The 18,150-nt window shown below is 30.8% G+C and overlaps 2 protein-coding genes across 5 annotated transcripts; both read right to left on the reverse strand.

Moving 5' to 3' along the window:
• Positions 1–5,116: 5,116 nt before the first annotated feature.
• LOC145044669 (putative choline kinase 2) lies at positions 5,117–13,972 on the reverse strand. 4 transcript variants are annotated; one of them, XM_078993215.1, is made up of 10 exons: positions 13,833–13,971; positions 13,679–13,744; positions 13,480–13,583; positions 12,147–12,557; positions 11,259–11,380; positions 10,734–10,926; positions 8,804–8,921; positions 8,672–8,722; positions 6,753–6,853; positions 5,117–5,670 (listed from the first exon to the last, which is right to left on the reverse strand). In XM_078993215.1, the coding sequence occupies exons 4-10, from the start codon at positions 12,492–12,494 to the stop codon at positions 5,569–5,571; spliced, it is 1,035 nt and encodes a 344-aa protein (XP_078849341.1). In that variant the 5' UTR covers positions 12,495–12,557; positions 13,480–13,583; positions 13,679–13,744; positions 13,833–13,971; the 3' UTR covers positions 5,117–5,568. The 4 variants fall into 4 exon arrangements, with proteins under 4 accessions (XP_078849341.1, XP_078849343.1, XP_078849344.1 ...); XM_078993217.1 differs by lacking the exon at positions 13,480–13,583 and having other exon boundaries at positions 13,833–13,972; XM_078993218.1 differs by lacking the exons at positions 13,480–13,583; positions 13,679–13,744 and having other exon boundaries at positions 13,833–13,946.
• Positions 13,973–14,834: 862 nt separating this feature from the next.
• LOC145012077 (OVARIAN TUMOR DOMAIN-containing deubiquitinating enzyme 9-like) lies at positions 14,835–15,431 on the reverse strand. Its single transcript, XM_078970856.1, has one exon. It carries the CDS (start codon positions 15,429–15,431, stop codon positions 14,835–14,837), a length of 597 nt encoding a protein of 198 aa, XP_078826982.1.
• Between the last annotated feature and the right edge of the window lie 2,719 nt (positions 15,432–18,150).

The raw sequence follows: 18,150 nt of genomic DNA on the forward strand, positions 1-18,150 counted from the left end.
AAAATATTGTATGTTATATAACTTTCTATTTTTATTTCTAAAATCTGTGATTATTATGTTTGACAGGTTTGTTTATGTAACTTGTCGACACACAGTGAAGTTCTCACAGATGTTTTGATCGATGCATTGATGGAATAGAATGCGGATACCAAATTGTCTACTAGCACAATCGAAAATTGTTTTACAAATGATGCATTAATCAGTAAGATTAAAAAAAATTGCAATTAAATAAGTTGATACATGATGGCACACACATTCACATGAGATGTGCAGCTTATATTCTTAATCTTGTTGTGAAAATTGGGTTAGAGGTCATTTAAGGAGCAGTTGAAAATGTACGTGATAGCGTAGCTTATTAGACAGCAACCCCCAAAAGAGTTGATGCATTTGAGGGTTCATGTCGACAACTAAAGATTCCATACTCCAAGAAGTTAAGTTTAGATTGCCCGACAAGATGTAATTCAACTTACTTGATGTTGAAAGTTGCACTAATGTATAAAGAGGTTTTTGGGCGTCTAAAACAACGTGATACTCAATACAAAACATTGCCTAGTTGGGATAAAGCACAAGAAATATGTGGGAGATTGGAATTGTTTTATAATGTCACTTCGATCTTTTCTGGAACAAGGTACCCCACAATCAACTTATATTTTCCTAAAAATATGTGAGATTTGACTTAAATTATATAAATGGAATTCTTCTTTTAATATTATTGTGCAAAAAATGGCAACGCAAATGATTTAGAAGTTCAATCAATATTGAGGTATTATACATGAGTTGATGCTTGTTGTTGCTGTTTTTGATCCACGTTACAAGATGGAAATGATAGAATTTTATTTCCAACTTCTCTACCCGAAAGATTATACGGTTCAATTTAGTAGAATCAAAAGTTTTTGTGATGATTTGGTTAAGGAATATGAAGAAAAGAGTACGGAAAGTTCACATGGGAGTGGTGATTATGTACGGTCGACTTTCCACAAATAAAATGGATGGTGATGAAAAATTTTCGGCTTGGGATAAGTATCTGAAGACCAAGAATAGAGTTCCTCAAGGGGTTTTGAAAACCAAGTTTGATCGTTATTTAGAAGAAGGGATTGAACCCGAATCTCAAGACTTTGATATTTTGATGTGGTGGAAATTAAGGGCAAAAAAATATCCAATATTGCAAGCAATAGCTCGAGATATATTGGCTATTCGTGTCTCTACTGTTGCCTCCGAATCAACATTTAGTACTAGTGGAAGATTAATAAGCCCACATAGAAGTCGGATTAAACCAAACTCAATTGAAGCTCACAAAGTTGGTTATGAGAAATTGTTAACAAAGCTAATCATTTATTTTATTATTATTTCTATTTGTTTTTATTTTACTAACTTTTCTTGTTCTCGTTAGATGAAGGTGTGCAATTTACCTCCGATAATCACGCAACTATTCTTGATGATTACGATACGGAAAGTGAAACTTGATGGTAATAATGAAACCATTTTTTCATGATTATAATCGATTAACTTAAAGTTTTTTATTTCATACATTTGTTTATACTTTGTCTTTGTTTTGTTGGTAGGTGAATATGTGATGAATGATGGTTCAATGCGAAAGTTGGAATTGAAATTTGGTGAACTTGATTGTTATAGTTTGGATGATAGGCGATGTTTGACTAATTTTTGGATGACTTTTTATGTTTATGTTTTTTTTGTTGCAAACAAGTAGTTTAATTTGTAAACATGAATGTTATTGTTCATGTTTGAATATATTCGGTGATTGAAGTGTTTTATATTATTTCTATAAGTATTTTTGTTTGTTAATATATAGTTATGACTTATTTTTTTCATAAACTTTCAAAATCTTGTAATGGGAAAATTTCCCCGATTCCCTGTTAGGGATCCCTATTCCCCATTAGGGATGGGGATGAGTATGGATTTTTAATCTCCGACGGGGATTCAGGTATGGGGATAGGAAACACGATCCCCGGTATATTTGTCCCCATTGTCATCTCTAACTTCCACAGTTCCACTTCCACTCCCTTCTCATGCCTTGGATGATGTTGACTCAGGATCAAAACCCATACAATTCGATTAAACTATATTTGACGCTTTGACACTTTCTAATTTACATATTACTAAATTAGAATATTACATATGCTTTATGTTATGGTTTTATATGATTGTTTATGATATTAATTTTATATAGTAATAATACTCTAATATATAAATTCTATATAGATATATGATATACATAATTTAAAAAAAGAATCACTACGTCACAACGATAACCGCGATTTTAAAGAAAGGACGGTGAATCCTATTGGAATTTAAACCGCAATAACTATAAAGTATATTTTTCTTTAATGTGCATCGTAAAAGTTATAACCATTTCATGCCACACTATTAATTCTACACCTATGCTTTTTATGAACAATAGTTGTTATTATCAAAAAAATTATTATGATCCAAAAACCAAATTATTAAATTGATTTTTGTGATCCAAAAATATATGATGTATATATGTTATGGTCCAACACTACAATTCTTTAATTTTATAAGATAAATATGTTATGATCCTAAACTCTATAGTAATCCAATTCGAAAAATTTAATACCCAACTTATAGTTTTATGATCAAAATGCTACAAATGATATCATAAACAAATAAATAATTGTATCTAATCACGAATAGTATAACAAATGAATGATTCAAAATATTATAATTCAAATATATGATGATCCAAAACTTTGTTATAATCCAAAACCCTATAATGCTCTAATTCCAATAATTTTAATATTTGAACATCAACTATAAAATATGTAAAAGTATGGAATTGATATGAAACAATTTATGATTAAAATGTGATGAACCATAAAATACTCCGATTTATAAAACCAAGTAGAAGAACCTCAAGGGAGAACATATACCTTCAATCATAATCTATGAGATGCAATTTCAATATAACCAACCCGTCCATTTGAAGAATGTCACAAAAACAAACGTATGCACAAACACAACTTCTTGAACACAAGAACGTAAACTTTTAAACAAGTTGAGACCATCAAGACATCCATAAGATCACGAACAACACTATAAATCTTGTAAATATGCACACCATTGAATTAAAACACCCCTAAGACACCCACTAAACACAAAATCGAATTGAAAAAAATATGAACGTAACTAGAAAAATTATGAACTCTCTTAGGCATTACGTCAAACACCTATAATGTATCATTAAACATAAGTTGATAACCTTTTATCATTTAATTTAAAGAGACATGAATTGAAAAAATCAAGATTTTAACGTAAGCACAAACAAATTACATATAGATTTCCTTTTCTAAATCAAAAATTTCAATTACAAATTGCATTAAATTATATCCATTTTACTCTCTCAATAAAAATGATTTAGGATTTATTTATTTTTTGTGAATTGAACGAGTAATTTGAAAAAGTGATTTTGCAAAAAGTCATTATGTGCTTTTCTGAATTAGGTTTTTCAATTAGAAATTGCATATATATATATATATATATATATATATATATATATATATATATATATATATATATATATATATATATATATATATATATATATATATATATATATATATATAGTGTTAGGTTCATGTGAGGCGGCCTAATTTTGTGAGACTGTGAGACGTATTTTTTTATTTTTTTTAGTTAATTCAAGTTCCGAAAATAATATTTAAAAAAAATAATTTTTTGATTTTTCCATTTATTTTGCATTTTAAAATTATTTTTAGAATACGTACAGTGTAATATTCTATTTAGAATATTTCACATATTTTTCAAAAAAAATAGAATTTTTTTTTATTTTTTTTATTTTTTTTTTAGTTAATTCAAGTTTCGAAAATAATAGGATTTATATATATATATATATATATATATATATATATATATATATATATATATATATATATATATATATATATATATATATAGGTTCAGGTTCATTTGAGACCATTCTAATTTTGTGAGACCGTGAGACCAAATCTAAAAATAATTTTAAATTGCAAAATAAATGGAAAAATCCAAAAATTCTTTTTTTAAATATTATTTTCGGAACTTGAATTAACTAAAAAAATTAAAAATAAATAAAAAAAATCCCGTTTTTGTTTTTTAAAATACGTGAAATATTCTAAATAGAATATTACACTGACATATTCTAAAAAATAATTTTAAAATGCAAAATAAATGAAAAAATCTAAAAATTCTTTTTTTAAATATTATTTTCGGAACTTGAATTAACTAAAAAAAATTTAAAAAAAATAAAAAAAATTCTATTTTTTTTGAAAAATACGTGAAATATTCTAAATAGAATATTACATTGTACGTATTCTAAAAATAATTATAAAATGCAAAATAAATGGAAAAATCAAAAAAAAAAATTTAATATTATTTTCGGAACTTGAATTAACTAAAAAAAATTTAAAAAAAAAATAGAAAAAATAAAAAAATAAATAAAAAAAATGCGTCTCACGGTCTCACAAAATTAAACCGTCTCACATGAACCTAACCCTATATATATATATATATATATATATATATATATATATATATATATATATATATATATATATATATATATATATATATATATATATATATATATATATATAAACTTCAATTAATTTATGCAACCAATCTAAGTAAAATGATTTAATTAAACAGGCTAACATGATCAACCGAAAATTTGTATAATAAAATTGATTTAATTAAACATGCTAACATGATCAACTAAACATTTGTATAATATAGGTAGAATGGAATGAAGATATAGGGCGTGTTCGGCAAAAACTAGTTGGTAACAGGTAGCTTGTAGCGTTTTATTAAACGTTACATGAAGTAACATTTGGATTTGGAGTGTTTTGATTAAACTAAACGTTAGAAGTTTGTAGTGCCAACCGAAGCTTTGTTTTAAATGGAACGTATTGTCAAACGCTAGAAGCTAGAAACTCTCAAACGCTCCAAAAAACACTGTGCCGAACATGCCCATAATAACCGGTGATTTGATTTTAGCATTAATATGGCACATTTAACTTATACATGTGATAAGGAAGATAGCACAACTTGATGATTAAGTGTTCAACTGTGGCCCAACCCAAAATTTTGATGAAACTATCCTTAATGATATCGATTGGACAAAAGTCATTCTTATGGTTCCTCCTGTTTATTGGGTTCCTACCGCATCCACGCATGCATACATACATACATACATACACACACGACTGTTTGCTAGAGTGTGATGGATTTGATAAACATTGTACTTCTTATCCAACCTAAGATGTGAAACACAGACTCACTCTCAACTTGTCTTATGTGGAAAATGCATGAATTTGCTGCTCATCTTCATCATCACAAAAAAACTAAAAAAGTTGTATCCCCCCCCCCCCCCCCCCCCTCCCTCTCCTCTCCCATTGTAACAAAATGTTCCTCTCTCTATTTTGTTAAGATGCTTGAATCTTTTAATTCTTGGGATTCAAAAAAAAAAAAAAAAAAAAAAAAAAAGTAACAATTCCATGTAGATTACTAAAAGAGAAAATTAAAGTTTGAATATAATCAACCTATGGAACCCAATATTTTAGGTTTCTGTAACCAGTACTCTTGAAACCTTTGTTTTGCATATTCCATGTAGTCGAAATCGATTTCATTAACATGTTCCTGAAATTTAAAAAAAATAAATAAATTAAAACATCTATGAATAAATACACCCTCGCACATGAGAAGGCATAAATTGCTATCACTTTCTTGGATGGGAAAAAAATTTGGAATATTTGTCCCTTTGGCAACACACGATACAATGATTGCCAAACACACTAAAACCTATTATGTTTTGTCATGTTGTGGCCCCACATGCAAAGTTTCAAACTTTATGAGATTCTTGGTTAATCTAAATGCAGTTTTTTTTTTCTTTCTATCTAAGCGTATTTGCAAAAGACAATTCTAAAAAAAAAAAAGGAAAATATAAGTTGAAAAGTGCAGATGCATGATAAATAGTACAATTGCACTTGTTTGGTATTATGGAATGATATCACCAAGGAAAAATTTTGCATTTTACTTTTTTCGTTCTATTCTGCTTGTAATTACTGCATACAGTAAATAGCTTTCCTCAGCATTGCTTACCAGTTGTTTTTGGTATTTAAATAATACATTAAAATTAGTTTTGGGCAGTCAAGGACCGCATATGCTTAGAAACAAAGTCCAGGAGAACGAATTACATTCCTTCAGAAATGCTTCGTTCCACTCCTACTTGTTTGTATGTAGTAAACAAACTTCTAAATGCAAAAAATGACACATCATACATTTGTGTATTATTAGGGGATCTTACTTTCATGTAAAACATTGTACTTTCAGTTGTTAGGAGATCTTACTTTGAAAAATGTATTGTACTCGATTACAGGATTGTGCTTTCATTATTTGTCTTATTATAGCAGTGAAAATTGCTTTACATTTGCTATAACTGGGTAGGTTTTTTAAAGTAGAATGTTGTTTTATTATAGCAAATCAATGGAAGAAGGAAGCTATAATTTAACTTTCTCATTCCATTCCGGTTGTGAACCAAATGCTACCTATGGCTATGGGTTGCGATGCACATAACCGTTTAGCGTATATCTATCAGTTATTTTTTGTGCTTAAATTGCTTCAAATTGGAACATAATTCTAAAGAAAATGTCAAATTATAAATAGTGTTGGGCAATTAAAACATGCTTAGAAACAAAGTAAAAAAAGCAGTAGAAAAGTACCGATATGACTCCCCATAAGCCCCAAAGTAGATGACTTGCAAGAGTATACTTTTCAACTTCTTCAAGCAACTTGTCAATTTCTAAGTAATTGGGTTGATTTCCTGGACCACAAATTGAAAAGTTGTATTCAATAAAATCATGTCTATACATGTAATTAGCTTAAAAAGATAATGTTATACATGCATGCATGTTCCCCTCATTTTGAATTAAGAAGCCCGGGCACTACAATTTGTACTGTGTTTCACTAAACTGCGATTGGAGTTGATGTCAATCGGCCCAGAGTTTACTCCCATCCAAAAAAAGGATAGGAACTCACTATCCATCTCTTGTATGTGAAAAGACGTCTCATTAAACCTAGAAAATTTATGATTTGAAGTATTGATGATTTAAGGGAGGGGATGTTTGGTTCACCAGATGTTTTGGAAGGAATTGGCAATGATGACTTGAATTTTGTCACATGTTTGGTTGGCAGGAAATGAAATGGAATTCATGATAGAATTAAAAAAAAGCTGGAGGTGTTTAAAGATATTTGAGTATTTTTAGCAAGGAGGAAATAACGGACGGGAATTGAACTCCATAAATTTTGATTGAAATCCATCTGTCAAAAGGATTTTGCATTTTTGTGAATTCCAACTCCATGACCACCAAACACTTTTGGTGATAGAACTAGAAATGGAATCGACTTCAGCAAAGACAAACCTTAACCTACTTTAAACATAAGAATCTTATGTTTATATCAATCAATCATGTAGAGCAAGAGAGAGAGGCAGGGAAGGGGTTCATGGAACCTGGTTGCACAAGTACACACTTATGCCTTGTTTCTTTTTTGAGAAAATGATGGCATACTGAAAAGAAAGATTAAATGAGAAATTTTTTGTAAAGGTTGAAACCTTTCTTTTCCATAACTTTCTCTATTCTATGCCGCCATTAAAACCACTAAGTCAAAAAGAAACAACAACTTGTAGCCTTAATCTTCTTCTCCTTAATCCCATAAAAAAAATAAAAATGGCCACACAACATGACAGAACAGGTTTGTGAATGAGAAACCAGTTTGCTTTGCTCGATGGAATGAACTGGACCATTCCAAAAGGAGTATGATTCCTTCAATTTTGTTAAACTCCATTTCTTAGTCTGAGGGGTGTTTTTTCATTACATCATGGAGCAGGATGAGAAATTGCAATATAATCCAATTTTAATACGACACTTACTCAAAAAAAAATTACAATATTAATTAAAATTACGATTTCATTTTCTTATATAACGAAAAAATATTATTATTATTATAAGTTATTTGGGATTTATTATGTTTAATTTTATTTATGTAAATAAAAGTTTGTTAATCATAACTAAAATAATGTACATAATGCAGTTGAGAAAACCATATGTTGTCATATCACATAAAAAATTCAGATGAAAACTCATTTCATTTGTATACACCAACTAAACATGGAATGTGATGACTCATTCCATTGCAATGTCAATTCAATTCCTGTTCCTCTCTGCAGAAACATTTTGTGCCTCTAATATCGTACTTTCAAATCTGGAAGATTGGGGGGGGGGGGGGGGGAGGGGGTTCTCTCACTGGATAGTATAATCAAAGAATTCAGGAATAAAGAGACTAATGACAAAGTGAATGAAGGGATATGTGTGGAGGTGGAGGTGAGGTGAGGTGAGGTGTGTGGATAGTTTGTTTTTTCTTATTAGGACATAATACTTTGAAAATCTATTATAGCAATGAAAATTTCTTTCACTGCTATAACTGGATAGATTTTCTGCAAAGCAATGTCGTAATAGGAAGACATGAAAGTAGGATGCTATAATAAAGAAAAATATTGCTATTTGTACACGCTTATTTTTAAAAAGAATATCTATCTTGATATTCTATCTATCTGTTAATGCTCAATGATGTTGTTTGATACCTGAAGAAGAAGTGAGATATACATGCAGAAATCTCCTACGCTCATCAAGCCCTGTTTCATATGCGAGAAAGAATTGATAAGGAGGTAAATTCAGCATTTGAAAAGCAAGTAATGATGTTGAGGTTGAAATACCAGGGTATTTAGTATATTCCAAAACATGGGGTGTTTCTGTATGATAATCAGCAGCCATCTCGCAAAAATGATTTGCAATATCAAACATGAAAGGGTTGTAACAAGCATACTCGTAGTCCTGTAAAAAACTTAACTACTATTAGGGACAGGCAGTGACAGCTGAATGCTCATGAGATAAACATGTGCTTAATTAACTTAACGCAGGCAGGATAATTATTTTGCACATGTACAAGCATATTTTAGTAGAAAATAATATCATGGACAACAGTTAAAATACATAATCTGAAAATAGACAACTCACATATCTAGTGTATAGGTCTGTTTCAAAGGTCGGATGGAATAAAGGAATAAACAAGGTAATGGAGTGATTCAGTGGCCTCCATGATCATGTTTAGTTTAATATTTATAATACATAAATACAAGAGCAGATTACAAGATTGGTCCCTGTTGTATACCAAAAATAATCGACTTTGTACATCTTGTATCTTTTTTATTGTTTTTGGGCTATATACGTAAGTATAATTTGACTATAGACCGGTGAGATATGCGGATAATTTAAGAACGAAGTTTATTATTTTAACTTATTTTCATTTTGTGGTCTTTTCTTAGGTTAATGTTATTGAATTACATTGCTAATTGAATATTTTATATTTTACATTGTCCTATTGGCATGTCTCCAGAAAGAGTTGAGAATGTCACAGGGGGGCAGTATGTTATTTTTTATTTATTTTTTTCAGCAAAAGCAATGGAAACCAACAGGTGGGTGGTGAGACGTATGGAAACTCAGTCCCTGGGTTATAAAGAAGACCTGAAGGGGGGGATGTGGGGGTAAGGTAGGGTGGGTTAATAATAAAATATTAATATAATTATAGAAAAAAGAAAAAAATAACAGATAAACGAAATCATATAAGGGTAAAAAAAAAGTCACATTACATGGGTCGGGGGCCATTCCTGAAAACAAAAAACCAAACTTAAGGGAAAGAATTCAACAAAATCAAAACATTGACTGAACTGCAATTTTTGGAATACCACAGGAACCACTCTTGTAATTTATTCTAAATAGAATGTATAGTTTGGACTCTACTCTATTCATTATATAACTATAACTTATGGATTATTATTTAAAATTAAACATAATAAAAGCGCATTAAAACCCAGATAAGTTTATAATAAAATATCTTTTTTTCTGTTTATTTTTTTAGAAAAGAAAATTGTTATTTAACTGAATTGTATTTCATTAGAAATATTTTAAATAAAAATTGGGTAGTATTGTAATTTTTCATTCTATTTATTGATGGAATAAAAACACTTCTGGCTAAGGAATGAAAATCAACAAATTTATTATATTAATAATTAACGAATTTTTATTTAACACAAACAGAAACTAAACATAATTAAAGCTCATTATAACCCAAAAGGTTATATGATAAATATAATATAATTTTAGCTACTTTAAAGCATAAATCATAATTTTAATTAGATTATGAAAATTTTAAAACAAACTAACTGTTTTATTAAAAAATTGCATAAATATAAATCAATTGACACTTTTCATTCCATTCCAAAACTGAATGAAATAAAAAAAAAAATGACTGAGGCTTGAAAATTAAGAAAACAGAAGGAATCACATTCCTTCATGAATGGTCAATCCTCATTCTCTCCGGTAAAACAAACAGGTTTCTTCCATTTCAGTGGAATGGACCATTTTATTCCTTCCGTGATTCCATCAAACCAAACACTACCACAGAGTTTTTTCATTTCAATGGAATGAACAATTCTGTTCCCTTTCCCGATTCCATCATACCAAACAAGTAGCTCCACTTCATGCATGGCTTATGATTGCAGAGATATTAATTAGAAGGGAAAACTAAAATAGAGTTTGCTTAATAAGATAATAGAAGGTAATGAAAATTGTTGATGAAGTTCTTACGATAATGGTTATGGATCTGGTATCTTCATCGATCATTATGTTCCCATATTGCAAATCATTGTGGCAAAATGCTACACGTTGATCTGCTGCCAGACATTTGTGTAAAGTTTCAATCTCTTTTCCCATGGCATCCAAACGGAGGGCCTGTGCTTCCTCTACAGTGCACATACTTTTGGCTGCACTAAGCCAATTACTGAGGAAAAAAAAAACACAACTATTCATTAACAAATTACACCACAAGCTTAATCCGATAAAAAGTAAATTAACTAGCCATGCAACCTCAACCTATCACAGACCAAGGCCTCGACTTGTTAGGCAGAACAGGACAAGACAAGACAGAGTAAAATAGGTTGTATTATGTTGTGCCAATGGACAAAATTTGCAACTTTTTGTCCCACCCAAAAAAGTGGAACAATCTTTCAGCTGTGCAAAAGACGTGAATGCCCTCATCATCTGATCATTGAAATAGCCCTACAAATCTTGTAGGGAAGAAATGTACTGGTGTAAGGTTTAAAAGAGGCATACTGCAATCTATCCCAGACCATGGGCGTCTTTGGACCAGGCATATCCAGATCATGGAACTCCTTTAGCTTAGATGCTATAAGCCTAGATATATCAGGATCCCGCAAATCACAGGCCGAGAGTGTCTGATTTCAAAAAAAAAAAAAAAAAAAAAAAAAAAACAAACAAACAAATAATAATTAGTATGTGAAAATTATAAGGACTACCAATCTAAGTTCCTGTTTCTTTTTTTTTCCATTACTGTGTAGATCAAGTGCTGCCGGATAAATATTGTTTAATTTTCTTTTAAAAAAATTACTGCACTTTGGGGAAATGAAAGGCAAAAAGATAAATGAGGAGAAATTTGTGTAAAAAAGGTAGGACATTAGTGGGGAAAGCCTCCTTTCTCTGAATGTCACTGTCACTATTAGGTCATTCATTCTGTGTTGATTTAAAAAAAATAAAAAATAAAAAACTCATATATAGCTTATTGGATTATGTTTATCACTGTTAAGTCCATTAAGTCACAAAAAAACACCACCTAACTTTCAGGCATCATATGTGCATAAAATTGCAACTTTTAATTTTTTTGCCTTTCATTTCTAAATGAAAGCTTCGATCATACTGAAGAAAAATATTATTCCAGATTTAAGAACCAAGAGGGAAACATTAAGGATGCATTTGTTACACAGAAATGGACTGGACAAGATTTGGAGAGCTATTTTCGATGATGAAGATGAGGACATCTTTTTCAAAGATTAGAAATCAAGAGCGAGTCCATGTCGTACCTTGAGACAAAAAATTGCAATTATTGTCCCATTGACATCAGTCTCAGTCCAATCCACACCATCTGTCCTCTCCTGTCATACCAAATGTGGCCTAAATGAAAGGAAGAGAAGAGAAGAGACGTACCCGTGCACGAATGAATTCTTCAATTCGGCCATTAGAGAATCTCCCAAGGAGACGAGGCCCTTGCCCTTGCTTGGACATAAACTCAAATGTTCGGATCTCCATTTCACGATCAAAAAACACATCCACACCCTCACCATATATCCTAACTAAAACCTTTCGAGAGCGTTCTTTGTTGGTTGGCCATTTGATTTGGTAGACTTCATTGGTCATAGCACCCTTGAGTCTTATTACCTGTAAGGCATCTACATCAACTATATCATCCCAACACGAAGCCAATGACTGTAGTATCTTCATGGCCTCTGCTGGTAGACAACTTTTTATACCATCTATTTTTTCACAAGATTCCATCCACCTGATCCCTCCGTACTTATAATGGCTCTTTTACGATAACCAACACCTGGACAACTTAACCTGTCAAGAAAAATATTAAGCTTCCATCTCCATAATCTCAAATCACTGAATTGGGATTGGGACCCACCAAATGAAAAGTAGAAATCACATAAACTAAATCAATGGAACCTAACGTTCTACTATTTCTGTAAGAAAAGAACTTCCATCCATGCACTTCGTCTATTGATATATGAGTCCAATTCACATCGGAACTGAAATTGTCTACTATAATCATTGATCCAAAGACACAGATTTGTGGGTTTTAGCTAATGTGCATCCTACATCTCATGCCTTAACCCATTGTGTAAATGGACATACATGCTCTAGGTGTCTTTTTCTAAACTACAAGCAGATAATTTGAACTTGTTTTCCAATTTTGCTATTCATGCCTGAAATTAACTATCAGTATAATCTATAAATTACTCTGACATATGTTATAGCCCATTCTCAATTTCAAAAAAAATTGGCAAGTGTTCCGGTACAATTTTATAATTCTTATAGTCAATTTTTATCACCTTTGTGTTTTATCACTTATTTGCAATCAACTGGTGGCATAAGCATACATAATGCCCAAATGGATGTTGTGGATATGGGCATGAAAGATAAAGGCGGATGGGAAAATTTCTGCATCATCAATTTTGACAAAACTAACCCCATTACCCTCCCCACACATATCCCCCCCCCCCCCTTCAGTATCATTTTACATATTTGTGGCATTGCTTGAAGAGTCTATCTTCCAACACAATTTATCCGGCCAATCACCTTCTACTATCCATCCATCCATCATCATCAATAGGATAATATAGCCTCTTTGAAAATTCAGATACATGGCATCTCTTATCCTGATTGTTTTCTTCTATAAGATACTCTTTTACCTTGTAGTCACATATAATATAAACACGCAGACATGACAACCTCAAAAAAAATTAGCAGAAATACTTACTTCTATCTATATCGTCTATCTATGCAAATAGTTTCAGTTGATGTCTATAAAGGATAACGAAATAGGGGTTTTATGGATAAGCTTCAGAAACATCAAGCGACAATCTGTAATGATCGAACCAGCAATAGTAAATTTAACATGAATTTCTTTAATTAAAACCATAAAACACATTAAAACTTGTAAATAGTTGCAATCTTACGGAATGAATAGAGGACTGATCAAGCGAATTCACCAGCAAATTATCCAACGCGATCACCAGAGTTTCCTCAAAATCACCATTGGACAGCACGATATCAGTACTCAGTAGCATAATCAAAATGCAATTTATAAAAAAGAAAAATGGTTGTCATTACCTCAGCAAAAAATCGATGAAACAGAGTAGAATTGGGTTTTAGGGCACACCAGGAAAACCGAGGGAGAGATAACGGTTAGAACATGTTTATCAAAGTAGAACGCAATTTTTCATTAAAATATTAGTTTCCCACTCCCATGTCTATCCGATCGATATCGGAATTTTTAGGCATACGTATTTATTATGTATTTATTATTAGGCAGCAATTATCCTTATCTATTTCCATTTAATCTTACCCCATAATTAGATTTTACTTTTTTACTAATGATTACTTAATTATTATGTTTTTTATATTCTTTTAATATATTGTTTGAAGATATTATTTTAATTTACAATCTTTTTAAATTTTTTAATAACATTTTAAATCACAGTTTTTTAAATTTTTTTACAATTTTTTTTCAATATATAAACTTTTTTACAAGCCTTCTTAAGCTCTTTTTACAACATATCTTTTTCAAAACATTTTACTAATGAAGTTCCAAACCATTTAAACTTTTTACTTTTATTTTTCAATATACTTTTGTTGTTTGTAAAAAGGTTTAAAAAATGTTGCAAGTTATTCTTAAAAGGTTAGTAAAAAAATTAAAAAAAACTTTGTAAAGACGTTTAAAAATGATGTAAAATAAGTTTAAAAATATTTAAAAAAGTTTTGTAAAAAAGTAATAAAAGATTGTGATTTTCTTTTAAAAAGTTATGAAATAATTTGTACGAAAGTTTGTAAAAATAGTTAATAAAAAACGTGAAGGGGGAATAAAGAAAATATTATTTTTATTTCAATTCTAGCACTCCCATTTTTATTAAGCTTACAATATATATCCTTTTAATCTTAATAATTAGGTTATGATGTGTAAATATTTTTATTGAATTTTTTTTAAAAAAAAAAGTTCAAACACGACACAACAATAATAAAATAATATTTTAACGCAACAAATAATAAAAAAAAATCAAATATAAAATAATATTTGATGCAAAAAATAATAAAAAGATTCAAATACATTCGCACTTAGTCTTTAATATGTATCCAATGTCTTTCAGAAGTACGAGACCTAAGTTGATTGTATAAATCAAAACGCGGCCAATACATAGTTTGCCATGTAGATGCAGACAGACTTTTATTGGCATTCCAATATTCTGTGGTAGGAGGCATTGGGTAATTTCCTTTCAAAAACACCGACATATAATGAATATCGTTTACAAGTACCAACGTAATGGCTCGATGGGGTTGAAACTCTTCGGGGCCTCTCCAAAGAGGGAAACATGTCGTAGATTGTACGTGGCTTAAACAATGCACGATCACGCCAAACTTGTTGGCAATCAAGTAACTAGTCAAAGGCATATGCAACCAATGTCGTCGGAGAGGTGCAGGTGACTCAAACCAACGCAATGACTGGTAGACCTCATTAAACCCGTCAGTAAAAACTCTATGGTATGCGTAATATTGACTCTCTAACTCTTCAAGCAATTGTTTTCGAATATAAAGCCACTGGTCTTCATTATACCCCAAACAAACAGCTACCGCTCGAAACCCACAATTTCCATCACCTTCTACATCATGTATATCGTCGATGTAATCATGAAATATATATGGAATACCATTCATTTGGAATAGATAATGCCTTCGGGGTTCATCATTTAAGTCAATCCACACGAAAAGCTATGACGTTGGGGTTCATCATTTAAGTCAATCCCACACAAAAAGCTATGTCTTTCAGGTTCTTTATTTAAATCCATCCCATTAAACTCCGACGTGGTTGAGAAGCTGCATCTACGAGGAGATTGATTTGGAGGATTGACTTTCTTTTTCTGTTGTTTCTTCACACTTGGTCGTCCACGTGTGTTTTTTTGAACCGTAGGTTCTCCAACATCAGTTTTATGCGGATCATATATCTCTTCTAGCTTTCTCCTATAAAACATTTTCCCAGCTTTTGATTGTTTGTTGAAGTTTTCTTTATATTTATCCACTACATCATCGCAATTAATATCATCGTCAACTACAGATGTCGTATCTGAAATATCAAGCTTCCTCCAAAAGATATCTATTGAATCCAAGGGTATTCTTTCACCTGTATTGAAATATAAAATAATTATTTATCTAATATTTAAAAATCTATTTGTATGTTGGTAATTAAACATACTAACCTGAAATCGAATACAAAGAAAGCATGCAAGCACATGGTAACCCACAACTGTTACGTAGTTTGCAACCACAATTTGAGGAGTCTAACATTTCATCACCCAGCCTTTGAACCTCTCCTAATATTATATCTAAAGCTTCGTTTGAAACATGGCCCCGCAACAATTGGAAACACGATAAGTTATGGTGATTGTAGCGAACAGTCAAGCTATTTTCAAAGCTTTCATAGATCGAAGTAAGTTGTGATTGCACGACTTGATTAATCCGTTGCACGAATTTATCAAGATTAGAGTTTGAAGAGTTTAAATTTTTCTTTAACTTGGAATGTTGACTCTCCGCTCTATTGGTCGTGTTGTTTCCAAAATTGAGATGTTGATTAACCCAAACAGACACAAACATTTCCTTGTACTTATTTAACCATGTATCATCTATGTATCTCATAACACCTATGACGTAAAATAAACAAACAAAATAAGTACATAAACAATAATATGAAGGTTGTGATTTAGAAATATAGTTAATAAACAAACTTACGTGGATAATTTATCAACATTGATTGTAGTCGTTTGTAGTTTTCCGTGTATGTCATCAATGTTGGAGACTCAACTAGTAATTTCCACAGTACTCTAAAAGAGTCACGGTCGTCATCCAATGTTATAATCTTGCTAGAAATTTTTAAAATGTTTTGCTCAATATGCCATCTACAAAGTAATCGTGCTACATCCGGAAACACTGTTTGACATGCATTGATGAGTGCCAACTCTCTGTCTGTGATTATTACACGTGGGTGCATACACTTATCGAGTATTGACTTTATACAGTTTAACACCCAAGTATAGTTGGCCTCTTTTTCTCTATGTATAAAGGCAAAACCTACAGAGAATGTCTTCCGAGTTGAGGTCATACCAACAATTTCTACAAGCGGCTTATTATATTTGTTCGTTTTGTAGGTGGCATCTATCATCAACACATGTGGAAATGCACGCCATATCTTCCAAGACGTTGGATGGACGAAAAATAGATTCTCCAACTAATTTGAATCGCCTGTAGTAAGCTCATACAAATAATTATTGGTGTGCAAAATGGACATAAGAACCTGTATTGGAGTTTTTCCTGCTTGCTCGCGTCTGCGAATCTTTTGTTGTGCGTTATATATTGTTTGAGCTACCAATACATTATTTTCGTTTTGCGCCTTTAAGGTTGACAGAATATCACGTGGCGCCAAGTTCTTTCTTGTTAGATCTTCCACCAAACGAGTCTCGTCAACAGATAACCGTCTTACATATGGATGACCCTCCATATGTTGTGCAGGCGGATGATTATGATCATCACATATTACCCTCAGCCTCTATTTATTATAGTTCTTTTGAATACTTTCCTTCCAGTTCAAACTTACAATTAGTCTTTCTGGTTCCAGATGCTCTAACCGTGTTAGTAGCTTTATATTCACCCCCACGATCACACATAAGTATGACTTTATACACGAAGTTGTTGACATATGCCTTTGATCTTTTATTGATAATGACATATCCTAGAGAGCGTGCTTTGTTTTGTGTCCACTCAAACAATTCCTCACGAGACTTGAACATCTAAAATTGAATTTTAAGTGTTTTAGTTTATAAGAAAAATATAAAACTTCATTATGTGGTAGAAGTATATAACCTGTTTGGTGGAAAATGGCGAATTCTTGATAGAAGTATCTTCATCTCGAGCAAATACGTTGATTCCAAACAACTTAAACATCTCTATATACAAAAAAAAAAAAAAAAATCAAATAATTTAATATTATTAAAATAAAAAACTATATTAATGAAAATTAAATATGTCAACTTTTTAAAATTTATGTAATCAATTAAAAATTAAATATGATGCCTTATTCCACCCGTTAGATAAAATAAAAATAAAAATAAAAATTAGAATGACATTTTCTGAGTTTCATTAGTTTTTTAATTTTCAAGCTATGAAAAAATAAAGCTAATTCTTATATATATATATATATATATATATATATATATATATATATATATATATATATATATAATCCATCATTAGATAAAAACAAATGAAGTTTAATTCTAAAAATGCAAAATGACTAGAGGTAGTGAAAAGCCACAACCTCAGCAACAAATTTATTTCATAAAGTATGAAGATTGTAAACTGAATTTATAATTTGTTTTTGAAAACT

The sequence above is a fragment of the Lactuca saligna genome, chromosome 1, assembly GCF_052625555.1.
Source record: "Lactuca saligna cultivar CGN05327 chromosome 1, ASM5262555v1, whole genome shotgun sequence".
NCBI classification, from domain to species: domain Eukaryota; kingdom Viridiplantae; phylum Streptophyta; class Magnoliopsida; order Asterales; family Asteraceae; genus Lactuca; species Lactuca saligna.